Source organism: Squalius cephalus (genome assembly GCF_949319135.1).
Source record: "Squalius cephalus genome assembly, chromosome: 10".
NCBI classification, from domain to species: Eukaryota; Metazoa; Chordata; class Actinopteri; order Cypriniformes; family Leuciscidae; genus Squalius; species Squalius cephalus.
The window spans coordinates 12,103,222-12,116,632 of NC_137131.1; the positions used below are offsets into that span (position 1 = coordinate 12,103,222).

Below are 13,411 nucleotides of genomic sequence, written 5' to 3' on the forward strand. Positions count from 1 at the left end.
ACTGGAAGTGTACTGCAAAGTGAACTGGAAGTCCCCAAGACTTTTTGTTGAACGTGTAAAACTGCTGCTATTTAAAAGCGAAAGTAATTTTGCTGAAGGTGTTTCTCCCCTAAGGTCACATTATAATCTAAGCAAAGTAGCCTAATGTTACTATATCAGTTTTTCAGTATGTCAGACAGGTATGTAAAGGCCCCCGGCCAGGTCACCGTTTACACATTTTAGATGCATGAACATCTGTCAAATTTATCTAATCAACAAACGCAACAAAAACAAGAGCTATATGTCTGAACCTACATATGGCCAAAGCAAAACAAGAATATCTTGCTTACAACACACAACTGGCTCAAGAGGATAAAATATGTCCCTTAAAGTCAACATGAAACAGAAGTTGCGACAGTCTTTTCTTCCCTATTGTGACATATCCGAGTGTAACGCATCTGGAATGACAAAAAATATTTTCATCTGAATGCCAGTTTGCAGTCAGTTTTGTAGGATATTTACTCTCTGCCATGCATCATACAATACGTTGACATGATGGGTTTCTTTTACGGGAGCATGTCTATGTTCCCACAGCCCTATGTTCCCACAACCCTATGTTCCCACAAATGGCCTACCCCTGACTCCACCCCTAAACCTACCCGTAACTGGGGTTTAGACAATGTTCCCACAAATGGCCTACCCCTGACCCCACCCCTAAACCTACCCGTAACTGGGGTTTAGACAAATCGTAAAAAAAAAAAATTCTTAGCAATGTGGGAACATAGGCCTGTGGGAACATAGGGCTGACCCCTCTTTTACGATGGGAAAAATGACATGGATTAAGTATTTGTATATTACATGTCAAATTTCACATCCAGTAAAGCAAGTGTTCTGAAAGAAAAGCCAATCTTATCCAATTCAAGAATAAAGTTAAGCTTAATTATTTTGAAACATTGCAAGGACTTTATTTTTGCTTTATTTGACAAATGTATCTATCCAACTTCATCTGCAATAAAACAGCAAACACGGTGTAAGAGTCAATAAGGGAAGCAGAAAGTGTACGAATCCAGTGCTCCATTTTAACTTCAAGCAGCAAATCACGCCGATCGGGTTAGTTCGTTTGAGATCACCTTGAATGTAGACGAAAGCAGGCGGCTGCAGTCATCCTAACCATATTTGTGGCAGATATACAAATATTGGGTGTACTCCATTCAAGTGGTGCTAATATTCCAAAACAGAAGTTGCGTAACGTCATGTGAAAAGGGACTTTTTTTTTTAAATAATGATGTGCAGAGATAAATCATTTATAAACACTGCAACATTCTGTAAAAAAATTAGTGGCATCTGACTAATTAAAATATTAAAATGATGACATAGGTCTAAAAATGAACCTCCATTTTTGCAGTCTATTGTAAACTGTCAGAACACTACCGTCTATTAAAGCACCTTGGCCAAAGAAAGGTTTAACCAAATCAGACAAACTAATCCCACCAATTAGTTAGACATAAGTCTAACTAGCAAAAACAACAACCATAAGCCATTAGGCTAAATGACATTTAACCCAGCCTTTCTCTCACTTCCAAGCAATGCTTTTTTACTTCAAAGCATGCACTGATGAAAGATTTCATTTTCACTGAAGACAAGACATGAAGACACAGGACACAATTTGAAGTATGAAAAAAATTGTCTTGAGTGATGAACAGACCAAAATTGAAATATTATGCATTGTTAAAAATTGGTTTTCTGGATAATTCAACTCAAAAGATACATATCAGACATCACTCCTTCTCTCACAAATACTAGGGCAGATGAGCCTAGTTCACCCAAAAAATAAAATTACCCCATGATTTACATTTTTGGGTGAACTATCTCTTTAAAACTGACTTAATCTTGATCTGTTCCTCATACCCAACTGTCATGTGGTTTCAAAAGACCAGGTATATGAACGATTCGCATCTCTTTTGTGATGCTTTATTGTCCTTTTTGAAGCTTAAAAGCATTGCAAAAGCGTGGAAAAGACAACACAACAAAAAAAACACATCTTTTGTGTTCCACAGCAAAAAGAAAAAAAAAAAAGGTTTGAAGCAACATGAGTGACTAATGCATTTTGTGGGGGACCTAACGTTATTCCTTTAAATTAGAGCTAACAAATAGCGATGACTCTTAAGATCAGAATGCTGCTGTAGACTGATCTAACCTGAAATACAAAAGCTGTCACACTGTTCAAAGCTAGTATGAGGAACTCAACAGGACAGAAGCTAAATAAAAAAAGGAGACCGAGAGAAAACGGAGTATAATTTCTTAAACACATGAAATATTATGCAATTTTAAGACTGTGGGTTGCATATAGGCAAATACATGTGTCCGCTATTATTCTACATTCACCAATATTATTAGGGAAACAACAAGAGTAACGTTATACGTTACAATACTTCAACACCACATTGAAAAGACATGACATTCGATCCACAAGGTTTTGAATTAGCACTCGTTCAAGCTAGCAGGCTACACAGGCTCATTGATGTGAGGCTTAGCTAAGGTTTTACATGATGGCTGTGTTTCAAAACCCAATGAGCTGCCTATGTAGGCAAAAAAAACATGCGCAAATTAAAAATGATTTAGCTCTGATGACGCGGTACTATAACGGCCAAAAATGCTGTCGAGCTCGGCGGCTCACGAGGTTTTGAGACGCAGCCGATGTCTAACGCCTTTCGCAAAAAGACTCATTCTCACCGTATATCATAGCCAGTCCGGTTTCGTGCAGGAAGCGCACTCTTCTGTGTTTGAAGAGCCATATTGTGAGGATGGTGAGTGTCAAAAGCAAGATAAATGTGAGTAAATTCACGCTGTCCTGCCTGTGACTTTCCTCTGCCTCCTTCTCCGTGGCAAGTTCCTCCATGCCGCCGTCATCTGCTCTTATCCGACAACATTGGCTTAAAATGAACATTAAAATAGGAAAGAGTGAGCTGTGTCCTGGTGCATGTAATGTCCATGGGTTTGGTGCTGCGACCGCCTCCATGGTGCAGGATGCTTGTGGCGGCCTGGCGGGTTCCCTTACTCACTCACTCACTCACTCACTGCCTCTGCTCAGCTGCGTCAGGTATATGAGAGCAGCAGCAGACCGCAGCTCAAGCTCTTAAAGACACACGCACACACCGCTACCCCACTCTTACTCTATTACTGTATGCCTATACTTTCCACGAACATAATACAAAATTGGGCCTGAAACTCTTAAAGTATTTTTTACTATTATTTTTCAACAGATGATCAGAAAAGGATGTGCTTAATCTTTAGAAAATATTGATTGTCATTGGAGGTCAAATTGCATATGCCTTTGAGCCTTTTAGCTTATGCATTTTATAAATGCTTAAAATTGTTTGAAGCCCTGTCTAAATGTCTAAGTTTAAAACACTGATTTGTTCTTGTTTTTCAGTTGCCTCGCAGTAAGCAAATAATGTAACATAATGTCACCTATGGGCTTTGGTTTAGGCTAGTTATTGATACGCTTCATTTAAAGAAAAATATTTGATTTATAATATAAATCTTTACAATAACGTTGAACAGGGTTGAAGTTTGGGCTTGGTGACTGAGAACAGACTCATTTTAAGAAGTGATTCAAAGATTTAGTTTAAATTTCAGATAGGCTACAAACATTTGAAGCAAAAGTAGGCTTACTTTTCTCTAAATCACGGAAAATTTAGTTGTTTTAAAGAGTGTAAAACTCTTAATATTACTGACCTCTGAGGACTATAGCTGTCGCAATGACTGAAACAACAGGAATTTTAGATTTCCTTTTTGCTCTTCTTCATGCTATCACATTTCCTTTGCCATGTGAAAAATGGAAAGTCATAATTTTCTTGATGTTCTGAGTACTAAAACTACAGTAATGACTAAATTCTTCTTAAGAGTGTGTAACCCAAAAATAATTAATATGTTACCCACAATGGCTAAGCAGGGTTGAGCCTGGTCAGTACCTGAATGGCAGACCTCGGGAAAACTAGGTTGCTGCTGGAAGAGGTGGTAGTGAGGCCAGGTCATTCAAAATCCTTCGAAAATGTCCTTTGAAAAGAGGTTTAACCCCTTGGCATCCTTGGATTTTTTATGTATTTGCCCATTGTCCTCTGTCCTCCTAATCATCCCCATATTATATATGATTGATTGGCTTCATCACTCTGTCTCCTCTCCACTAAGCTGTGTGTGTGTTGGGCATTGGGCATGTGTTGAGCATCCAGGTGGATACTGCACATTGGTGGTGGTTGAAGAGATTCCCTCTTGTAAAGCGCTTTGAGTGCAGAGAAAAGCACTATATAAATGTAAAGATATTATTATTATCATCACCAATTTATCACTAAATGTAGACTATAATGTTCTTGAGGAACATTGTTTCTCCTACACATATACACATACACTCACCTAAAGGATTATTAGGAACACCATACTAATACTGTGTTTGACCCCCCTTTTGCCTTCAGAACTGCTTTAATTCTACGTGGCATTGATTCAACAAGGTGCTGAAAGCATTCTTTAGAAATGTTGGCCCATATTGATAGGATACCATCTTGCAGTTGATGGAGATTTGTGGGATGCATATCCAGGGCACGAAGCTCCCGTTCCACCACATCCCAAAGATGCTCTATTGGGTTGAGATCTGGTGACTGTGGGGGCCATTTTAGTACAGTGAACTCATTGTCATGTTCAAGAAACCAATTTGAAATGATTTGAGCTTTGTGACATGGTGCATTATCCTGCTGGAAGTAGCCATCAGAGGATGGGTACATGATGGTCATAAAGGGATGGACATGGTCAGAAACAATGCTCAGGTAGGCCGTGGCATTTAAACGATGCCCAATTGGCACTAAGGGGCCTAAAGTGTGCCAAGAAAACATCCCCCACACCATTACACCACCACCACCAGCCTGCACAGTGGTAACAAGGCATGATGGATCCATGTTCTCATTCTGTTTACGCCAAATTCTGACTCTACCATCTGAATGTCTCAACAGAAATCGAGACTCATCAGACCAGGCAACATTTTTCCAGTCTTCAACTGTCCAATTTTGGTGAGCTCGTGCAAATTGTAGCCTCTTTTTCCTATTTGTAGTGGAGATGAGTGGTACCCGGTGGGGTCTTCTGCTGTTGTAGCCCATCCGCCTCAAGGTTGTGCGTGTTGTGGCTTCACAAATGCTTTGCTGCATACCGCGGTTGTAACGAGTGGTTATTTCAGCCAAAGTTGCTCTTCTATCAGCTTGAATCAGTCGGCCCATTCTCCTCTGACCTCTAGCATCAACAAGGCATTTTTGGACTGCCGCATACTGGATGTTTTTCCCTTTTCACACCATTCTTTGTAAACCCTATGGTTGTGCGTGAAAATCCCAGTAACTGAGCAGATTGTGAAATACTCAGACCGGCCCGTCTGGCACCAACAAACCATGCCACGCTCAAAATTGCTTAAATCACCTTTCTTTCCCATTCTGACATTCAGTTTGGAGTTCAGGAGATTGTCTTGACCAGGACCACACCCCTAAATGCATTGAAGCAACTGCCATGTGATTGGTTGATTAGATAATTGCATTAATGAGAAATTGAACAGGTGTTCCTAATAATCCTTTAGGTGAGTGTATGTATGTAATATATACAGTATGTGTGTGTATACTGTATACACACACACAGAGAGAGATGTATAAATATAATATAACAAAAAATGTTTGTTAGATGCGAATAATGAATATAAACTAAAATAAATAACAAACCAGACAATCAAAAATGTTATCACCAGTATGATTCACGTCAATTATTTATGTGCAAAGATGAGTTTACACAATCCACTAACAAAATGTCTCTTTTTTTTTCTTTTTTTTTTTTGCATGGTCAAATATCTGTAATAACCGCAACCCCCCACCCCCCTCCCATTCGCATCGACTTTGATTCGCTGTTACCTAGCAACGCGGTTCGCTGTAGTGATTGGCTGATTCGAGGGTCAAGGAAACGGGAAGCGCACAGGTTGCGTGTTCTTGATTACTTTCTGGGGAGGGTGAGAGAGAGACGGAGCGCTACTGCGACTGATCGAGAGTATTTCAGAAACGCGTGGCATTTACAACAAGAGGGGCGCACTGACATATCGTCCATAAATGGGGTGCTTTTTCTCCAAAAAATCTCGGAGAAAATCTCCTAAAAAAGACTCCGCTTTGCCCACTGGAGACGAGAGCGCCACGGGCAATGACCTCCCCGAAACCAACAACACTGCGCTGGGCAGCAACAGCAACCAGGAGGCTCCAAAGCAATACAGCTGGGACAAACGAGAAAAGGTACGACGCTGCATTTTAACTTGTTTTTGTTCACTAGACTATACGTAGACAGGGTGTTATGTTGCTTAATTTCTTTAGGAATTATATAGATTGAAATGTAAGTCCATCGGAAATAGCTATTATCATATGCGTTCAATTCTCCTCGGTAAAGTCCTTTTTACGCCGTTCACTACATGCGTAATCACGCAAGCGAAGGGTTTGGCCCCTATAGTTCAGTGTTTATGACTGACTGACTGACTGCCTGCCACTGTTGCTTTCGATTGACCATCGATACGAGAGTCTCTCGGCGGTCATAGGTTTTCACATACTATGGTAAATTATAGACAGAGCTTATTATCGGCTTAAAGTCGAGGCACGTAACTTGTTTGCCTGGCGCGTGCCCAGATAACGCTGTGTTAGGGATTAGCACATAAGCGGTGTCGCCATCAACATGCATGACACTAAATTGAGGAGGAACAGGGAGGGTGGGAGTGTCCGTCTGTCCCTTTTGAGCGCAAAACTATTACAAATAGATGGGAACTAACATTTTCAAGCCTTCGGGTGTTTCCTATGGATTTTTTGCTGGTCAGTTTTAGATTTAGTCAGCATGAAATGAAAACTCACCCTATCTATTGTGTAAATGCACATTATAGATATCATTGTGAATGATTCATCCATGTACTATATTATTTCTTACTTTCTTTTTTACCTCGTATTTTTTAATTAAAATGTCATCACTCTGTCATAACTGTAGATGTATGGAAGACCTCAATAATTGAGACACAACTGCAAGATCACATTCATTTTTGAATGCCAACATCTCAAAATTCAATCCACAACCGTTGTATAGAACTAAGCCCCTGCTCTATATTTTTTTATTTTTCTATATTCTTTTACACTCACAGTATGGATGTACATCACAGTATGGTATAAAAGTTATTTTGCTACTTCCATTTCATCACGACTTTAACATTACTTTCACATTTTGTTATACAACATAAATTAGGCTACACACAGTCATTCCATTTTTTTAAATGCATAAACTGGTAGTATGTTGCTAATTATGGACTATAACTACTGGAAGGATGCGAGTTTACATATTCAACGAATCTGACCTGTAGTCCTTATATAGCAATGGTTTAGCAACAAGCTAAGTAGATGTTTATAAGGAAATATCTGGCCTGGCAACCGAAATGTCTCAGGTTTGATCCCTTGTTGGCAGGGACAATCTGTGAACTCAAGAGTTCTCTTTAGCATGGGAGTTGCCAGGGTGTTGCTATGTGATTGTTGGGGTGTTTTGAGGGGTTGCTAAGTCATAAGAGCTCTTAAAGTCTCAATTATGTTCTGTTCCCTAGATATAGCACAGATCCCTCCTTCAGTTTAAATTTGTGGATTTTTTCCCCCCATTTTCTATTTTATCATCCACCAGACTAAAACTGAACCCTTGTAAGCCTGACATATGAAAAATCGCATTTAATTAACATTTTATTGAACGTTTAGACAAATTATAAAAGGAAAATCTAAATTTTATTTGTTGTATCATTTGATTTTGATTTGTATCATCTGAATTTTATTAAGAGCCCCAAACTTGTCAAAAATATGCAATTTGGTGCAGATGTTGTTATTTATATGGTCAAAATGTAAGTGATAGCTTGTAGCTTACATAAATATCAGCTGTCACTCTCTATCTCCCAATAATATGTCTTAGTAAGAAGATATTTAAATCCTTAGTTTTATGAACGCTCTAGTTTTAATTTTATGGGCAAAACATATAATGCAATGATGATTGAGCGATAAATCTATTTACCATTTCAGTCGAATCCGACTCTTGCCATGGCCATGGCCGATTCTATGGCCATGAATTTTCTTGGCAATGTTTTTCCGGGGTAGGTTGCCACTTGCCAGGTCTTTACCCAACCCTCCTCATTACATGGCTTGGGACTCGCACACACACACACGCATTCACACCTAAGGCCAATTTTGGCATATACAATCCACCTAACCTGCATATCTTTGGACTGTGGTGGGGGGAGACTGTCAATCAGATGGCAGAAGGCAAGTAGAAGATTGTTAACAACAGATACATCAACTTTTTGATGATTTAGACAAGGCCGTAGAAGTTATTTATAGGCTTTGTAGGTTCAGTAGGCTTTATAGGTTAAATACTTAAGGTTACATGTTTGTTCTAAAGCATGTAATAGGTCAAGCCCCACTAAATAACAGAAGTTGTTTAGATGGATAAAAGCATCAAATGTCTAACTAATAAACACACACACACCCTGTTACATCCTGTTGTGAATGGAACCAGAATGCAAAGATAGCTGATAATAGTTTTATCACTTTTTTTAAGTTCTCCATTTTTTGACCTTGACATGTTTGCACTTTTGTTGCAGGTTGATCCCAAAGACTTCATGCTGACAGGCCTTAAGAATGAGACTGTGGGTCGGTTGCCAGGCAAACTCAATGGCCAGCAGTTTGTCATTCAGGACTGTGAGAACTGTAACATCTACGTATTCGACCATTCAGCGACCATTACCATTGACGATTGTGTGAACTGCCGCATTATGTTGGGTCCGGTTAAAGGCAGTGTGTTCTTCAGAGACTGCAAAGATATCAAGTGTGTGGTGGCCTGCCAGCAGTTCCGCACCAGAGACTGCAAGAAAATGGACGTCTTTTTGTGCTGCGCCACCCAGCCCATCATCGAGTCTTCTACGGGCATGAAGTTTGGCTGCTTCCAGTATTACTACCCTGAGCTGGCTTTCCACTTTAAAGATGCAGGCCTCAGCATCTTTAACAACAACTGGAGCAATATTCATGACTTCACACCTGTTTCTGGGGAGACCAATTGGAGTCTCCTACCGGAAGATGCTGTTGTCCAGGAGCATGTGCCTCTACCAGATCCTGAGTCAGAATTCAAGTCTGTGAGAATCTCCTCTGAAGCAAGTCGGAGCATAGTGCCCCTGACTAAAGGAGGCCGGCGTACAGAGAGTGAAGAGTCCTGCTTGTTTGTCTTCTTTTCTGGGGACTACACAACTGCTAATGCCCGGAAGCTTATTGATGAGGTTAGACCTAGTTTTATAAAGCATTTCTAAAGAAAAGCTTTGCGTTTATGCTCTTAGTTTAACGCCCTATTGACAAATGCTGTTCATAGTCAGTTTTCCATGTTAATTGCTGAAATTAAATCAGCTTTCTTCAGTCACTCCACCTAAATATAGAAAAGGGGATGTATACTATTCCCACTTCACATATTTGTAACTTTTATCCATCTTTGTCTGCTGTAGACAACACAGGCTTCAATTCAACACGGCTTCCATATCAGTTCTTATGTGCTTTTTAGTTTTATAATTGCGTAAATTAAGGAAATAACTGACTGTCTGAAAATATCTTTGGTTGTGGGCTCCTGTATTGTCTGATCTATTTTTTTGTAACCAAAAGCAGGATGGGCTAAACAGGAAGGCAAAGCTTTGCGTCATAGTTATAAGTGTCTGATTTGACAATACTCAGTCATAGTTCAAATCAAAGTGAATTGCTCTGTGGCTTCAAGCCATGAAGCAGTTAAATATATGAAGAACTTCAATATTTTATTACAAAACATATAATAATTATAATGTACTTATAAGAGCATCATATTTTTAGTCATCAACCCATTATTAAAAGCATATTTAAGTACAAGTGTTATCAAATGATCAAATAATTTTTTAGAACAGAAAAACAGCACATTATAAAAAGTTTTAAGTTCAAAGTTAGTCATTTACATTAAGAATAAAATGGGTTAGGGTTAGATTTCATGCAGATATTAATTTGATCAATATTGTGAATTCATATAGTTTTCACTAAATCCAACCTTGCACTCTGCATTAAATAGGTTTGTATTATTCAGTCAAACTAAAAAGTTTAGATCTCATCTAGCTGTACTAAAGCGAATATGAGGAAGAGACAGAAATAGACAGTGTTTGCTGTCATGTGACCTTTTTGTCACTGACTTTATTTAGAAATCTGCCACTTTATAGCAGTGATCATTTATTTTTATTTTTATGCTTCTCAATACAAAACACAAATCCTGGCCTGTCCACCAACTGATAACCAAGCTAATTTCCAAAAACCTTTTCATTTTCTTACATACTTTTTTTCTGTATCCACCTAAATGCAGGTGACCACCAAAGGCTTTGTCCTCATTCAAACCAAAGAGGTTTCCATGCGCCCTGAGGATGTGAACCGAGTGTTCCAGAATAATGCAGAGAGCCTCACTGAGTGGATCACCAAAGGTGCTGTAATGCATTGTTTTAAAGCAAAAAAAGAACATGCGCAGCTTCTTGGGAAAAATTTTGTCCGTTTGCAAATACAAATGTTATAACACAATGATCTGTGTTCCTGCAGGTCCAGTGGTAGCCCTTGAGCTGAACGGAGATGGTGTGGTGGAGGCATGTCGATCCATTGCCAATGAAGTGTTTAATGGGACTAAGGTAATTATAAGAGTTACTTCTCATCAGTGTTGAGGGTAACGCATTACAAGTAACACAATAATCAGATTACTTTTTAAGTAACTAGTAAAGTAATGCATTACATTTAAATTTACAACAAAATATTGGAGTTACTTTTTCAAATAAGTAATGAAAGTTACTTCCTCATGTTCTTAAGTCTCCTCATGTTATGCTGTATTTTTTCTCCTCAAACGAATTTCCCCATTGTGGGATAAATAAAGGTTTTCTAATTCTAATTCTAATTCGTTTACCAATTTTATCGACTGGCGCCTCTCTCGTCCCCATAATTGGCAATAAGGTGCAGAGGTGTTGTGTGCGCTTGATCGTTGATAGCAAGTCTGGGCGAGGAAAAGTTTAGAAAAAAAGGAACTAAGTACCGCAATTAGTTACTTTTTTAGGGAGTAACTCAATATTGTAACACATTACTTTTAAAAGTAACTTTCCCCAACACTGCTTCTCATGTCCATGTTATCTGCTGCTTTTCTTGCAGGTATTTGTTTCTGAGAGCAAACATACGTCCTCACGTGATGTCGACAACTTTTTCAACTTTGCGGACATGCAGATGGGACTGTGAAAGGGGCGCAGAGGGGCACCTTACCTTAATGTGGGTTTATATTTGTTTGGTTTTGTCAATTGGAATTACTTAATATGCGAAGCCACTGATATCTCAACATTTTGAGGGGTTTATAACCACTATTTATTTTTACCAGAAGAGTTTGATCTGTGATCTCACAATGTGACATTTTCATGCCTATGAATCCGACATATAGGCCCTGTTTATATTTGGACAGCATTATATAAAATGCGTTTTGGTCGATCGGATCACAAGTGGATGATGCTAAATACAGGTGTAAACGGGTTCTACAGATCTAAAACATTTTGAGCTTGTCCACTTTCGACCAGTTCCAGAGGTAGTCGAAAACTGATTAGACCGGATTGCTTTCGTAGTGTAAACGCTCATGTCGAATGTGTTAGAAGTCGAACAGCCTCAAAAGATCTCCTTCTCTCCGCTTACTGACTTATTGCGTAAACATTATGGGAAGCGCGCTAGCCAGACGGGATTTAAACTTTGGCTGGAGACCCAAGTTTGTTTTGAAGATGAAAAACTTACCAAGCATGTTCTCTCACCATTCCTGATTTCTAACACACACTCACAGCGTTCGGTGCGGTCTTGTGGCTTTCAGAGCAGAAACGAAAGCTGCTGCTCTCCATGTGTCTTTCCGTTGTCTCTGGGCATGTTCATATGTAAATTGCCGAGCCATTAGATCGAAAGATCTGAAAAAACCCTCACATTTACCAACCCATAGACCCTCCCCTCGAAGAAATCAGGACAGAAGTGGTCGAAAGTGGACAAAAGAGACAGATTAAAACACTAGGTGTAAACGGGTATGTGTCTCCCTCGTCTACTTGTGATCTGATTGACCAAAACGCATCTTAATACCAGGTGTAAACAGGGCCATAGTCAGTTGGGCTATTTGGATCTAATCATGAAGGCAAGTGCCTTTAGATAGAAAACAAAATCAAAGAGAACTGGAACTTTAGTCTAATCAAACATTGCTGTGGACAATTTTATCACTTATGCTGAAAATAATGAATTTGATTATATAGATATTTATTTAATTAGTTTTTTCCATAAATGTATAGCTGGAAATTGTTTTATTCTCTTTTGCTTGTATACATGTTTCCATTACATATTGTATAGTCTTTTAGTTTGTGTATACTGGATAAATGTAAACATAATAATAGTTATGTTAAAATATGTAAAATGCCAGAAATATTAATTGTTGATTCAGGTTTTTTTATATAACATGTTTTGTTTTGTTTTTTGTTTTTCGCATTAGAATGGCTTTTGGCTTGTCCCCAAATTATATTTTCAGTTTTTTTTGTCAGTATTTTTTTTTTTTTTTTATTGTAAACAAATGACATTTGTCCTTCATATAAGTTTTTACGGTAACACTGTTCTGAAAAGAATGTAAAAAGTTCAAACTGATACTTTGAATGTACTACTAAAAGGAGTTGTCTCCTTCACACTGCTCTATTTTTGTAGGAAAGTTTAAAGAGCACAACTGTCCTGTGACCAAAAGAAAAAATTGTACATGAGAGAATCACATTGTACCATTTTTTTTTTTATTTTTTTTTTTATTATTATTTCTAAATGGTTCTTATTTGTACCAGACAATTTTGTAGAGTTGAATATAAGCTGTGTTTTGTCAATACATTCATTTTGGTCTAAAGTTACGTCTCATGTCTTTTCATCTGCAAATAGACACAAAGCTGACCTATATCCCAATACATGAATCTCAATAATAGGTGTAAATAGTTTTGTGAGTTGAGTACAAGAGATTGTGATTTACTATGAAAGTCTGATTCAGTATTGTTGTGCAATGTCACAACAACAATTTGTTGGCCAACCTGGAAGGATATGGTGAGCATTACTTGAAGAGACTTTCATGTTTTGTTCTACAACAAATTACACAAGTTGTTAAATAAAATCAGAATTTAAAGGTTATCAGAATGGTCAAGCTTAAACACATACATATACATACACACTATACTGTTAAAATGTCTGGTTAAAGAAACTAATACTTTTATTCAGCAAGGATGCATTACATTGATCAAAAGTGACAGTAACGATATTTTTACAAAAATCAATTTAAAATAAGTTCT

The 13,411-nt window shown here is 38.3% G+C and overlaps 3 protein-coding genes across 10 annotated transcripts in view; 2 read left to right on the forward strand and 1 right to left on the reverse strand.

Annotated features, from left to right (window-relative positions):
* Positions 1 to 3,075, reverse strand: part of slc9a7 (solute carrier family 9 member 7) — a 41,232-nt gene extending 38,157 nt beyond the window's left edge. For all 4 annotated transcript variants that reach the window (XM_079884373.1, XM_079884375.1, XM_079884372.1 and 1 more), the window contains exon 1: positions 2,713 to 3,075. In XM_079884373.1, coding sequence (XP_079740499.1) covers positions 2,713 to 2,998 — 286 coding nt within the window. In that variant the 5' untranslated portion in view covers positions 2,999 to 3,075. The remainder of the gene's footprint in view (positions 1 to 2,712) is intronic.
* The window catches only part of plcxd1.1 (phosphatidylinositol-specific phospholipase C, X domain containing 1, tandem duplicate 1), a 102,201-nt gene that overhangs the window by 62,756 nt on the left and 26,034 nt on the right, over positions 1 to 13,411 (forward strand). The gene's annotated exons all lie outside the window — the stretch shown is intronic.
* Positions 5,968 to 13,179, forward strand: rp2 (RP2 activator of ARL3 GTPase). 3 transcript variants are annotated; one of them, XR_013822644.1, is made up of 6 exons: positions 5,968 to 6,284; positions 8,657 to 9,325; positions 10,414 to 10,528; positions 10,641 to 10,726; positions 11,235 to 12,655; positions 12,687 to 13,179. XR_013822644.1 is itself a non-coding variant. In XM_079884947.1 (5 exons), the coding sequence occupies exons 1-5, from the start codon at positions 6,108 to 6,110 to the stop codon at positions 11,316 to 11,318; spliced, it is 1,131 nt and encodes a 376-aa protein (XP_079741073.1). In that variant the 5' UTR covers positions 5,968 to 6,107; the 3' UTR covers positions 11,319 to 13,179. The 3 variants fall into 3 exon arrangements, 1 of the variants encoding a protein (XP_079741073.1); XR_013822645.1 differs by having other exon boundaries at positions 11,235 to 11,902; positions 12,052 to 13,179; XM_079884947.1 differs by having other exon boundaries at positions 11,235 to 13,179.

Excerpts from the sequence above, each read along its gene's own strand:
- rp2 (XM_079884947.1), top strand. The coding sequence starts at position 6,108 with ATGGGGTGCTTTTTCTCCAAAAAATCTCGGAGAAAATCTCCTAAAAAA. Across the intron at positions 10,529-10,640 it reads CACTGAGTGGATCACCAAAG|GTCCAGTGGTAGCCCTTGAG; the intron begins GTGCTGTAATGC and ends GTGTTCCTGCAG. Across the intron at positions 10,727-11,234 it reads AAGTGTTTAATGGGACTAAG|GTATTTGTTTCTGAGAGCAA; the intron begins GTAATTATAAGA and ends CTTTTCTTGCAG.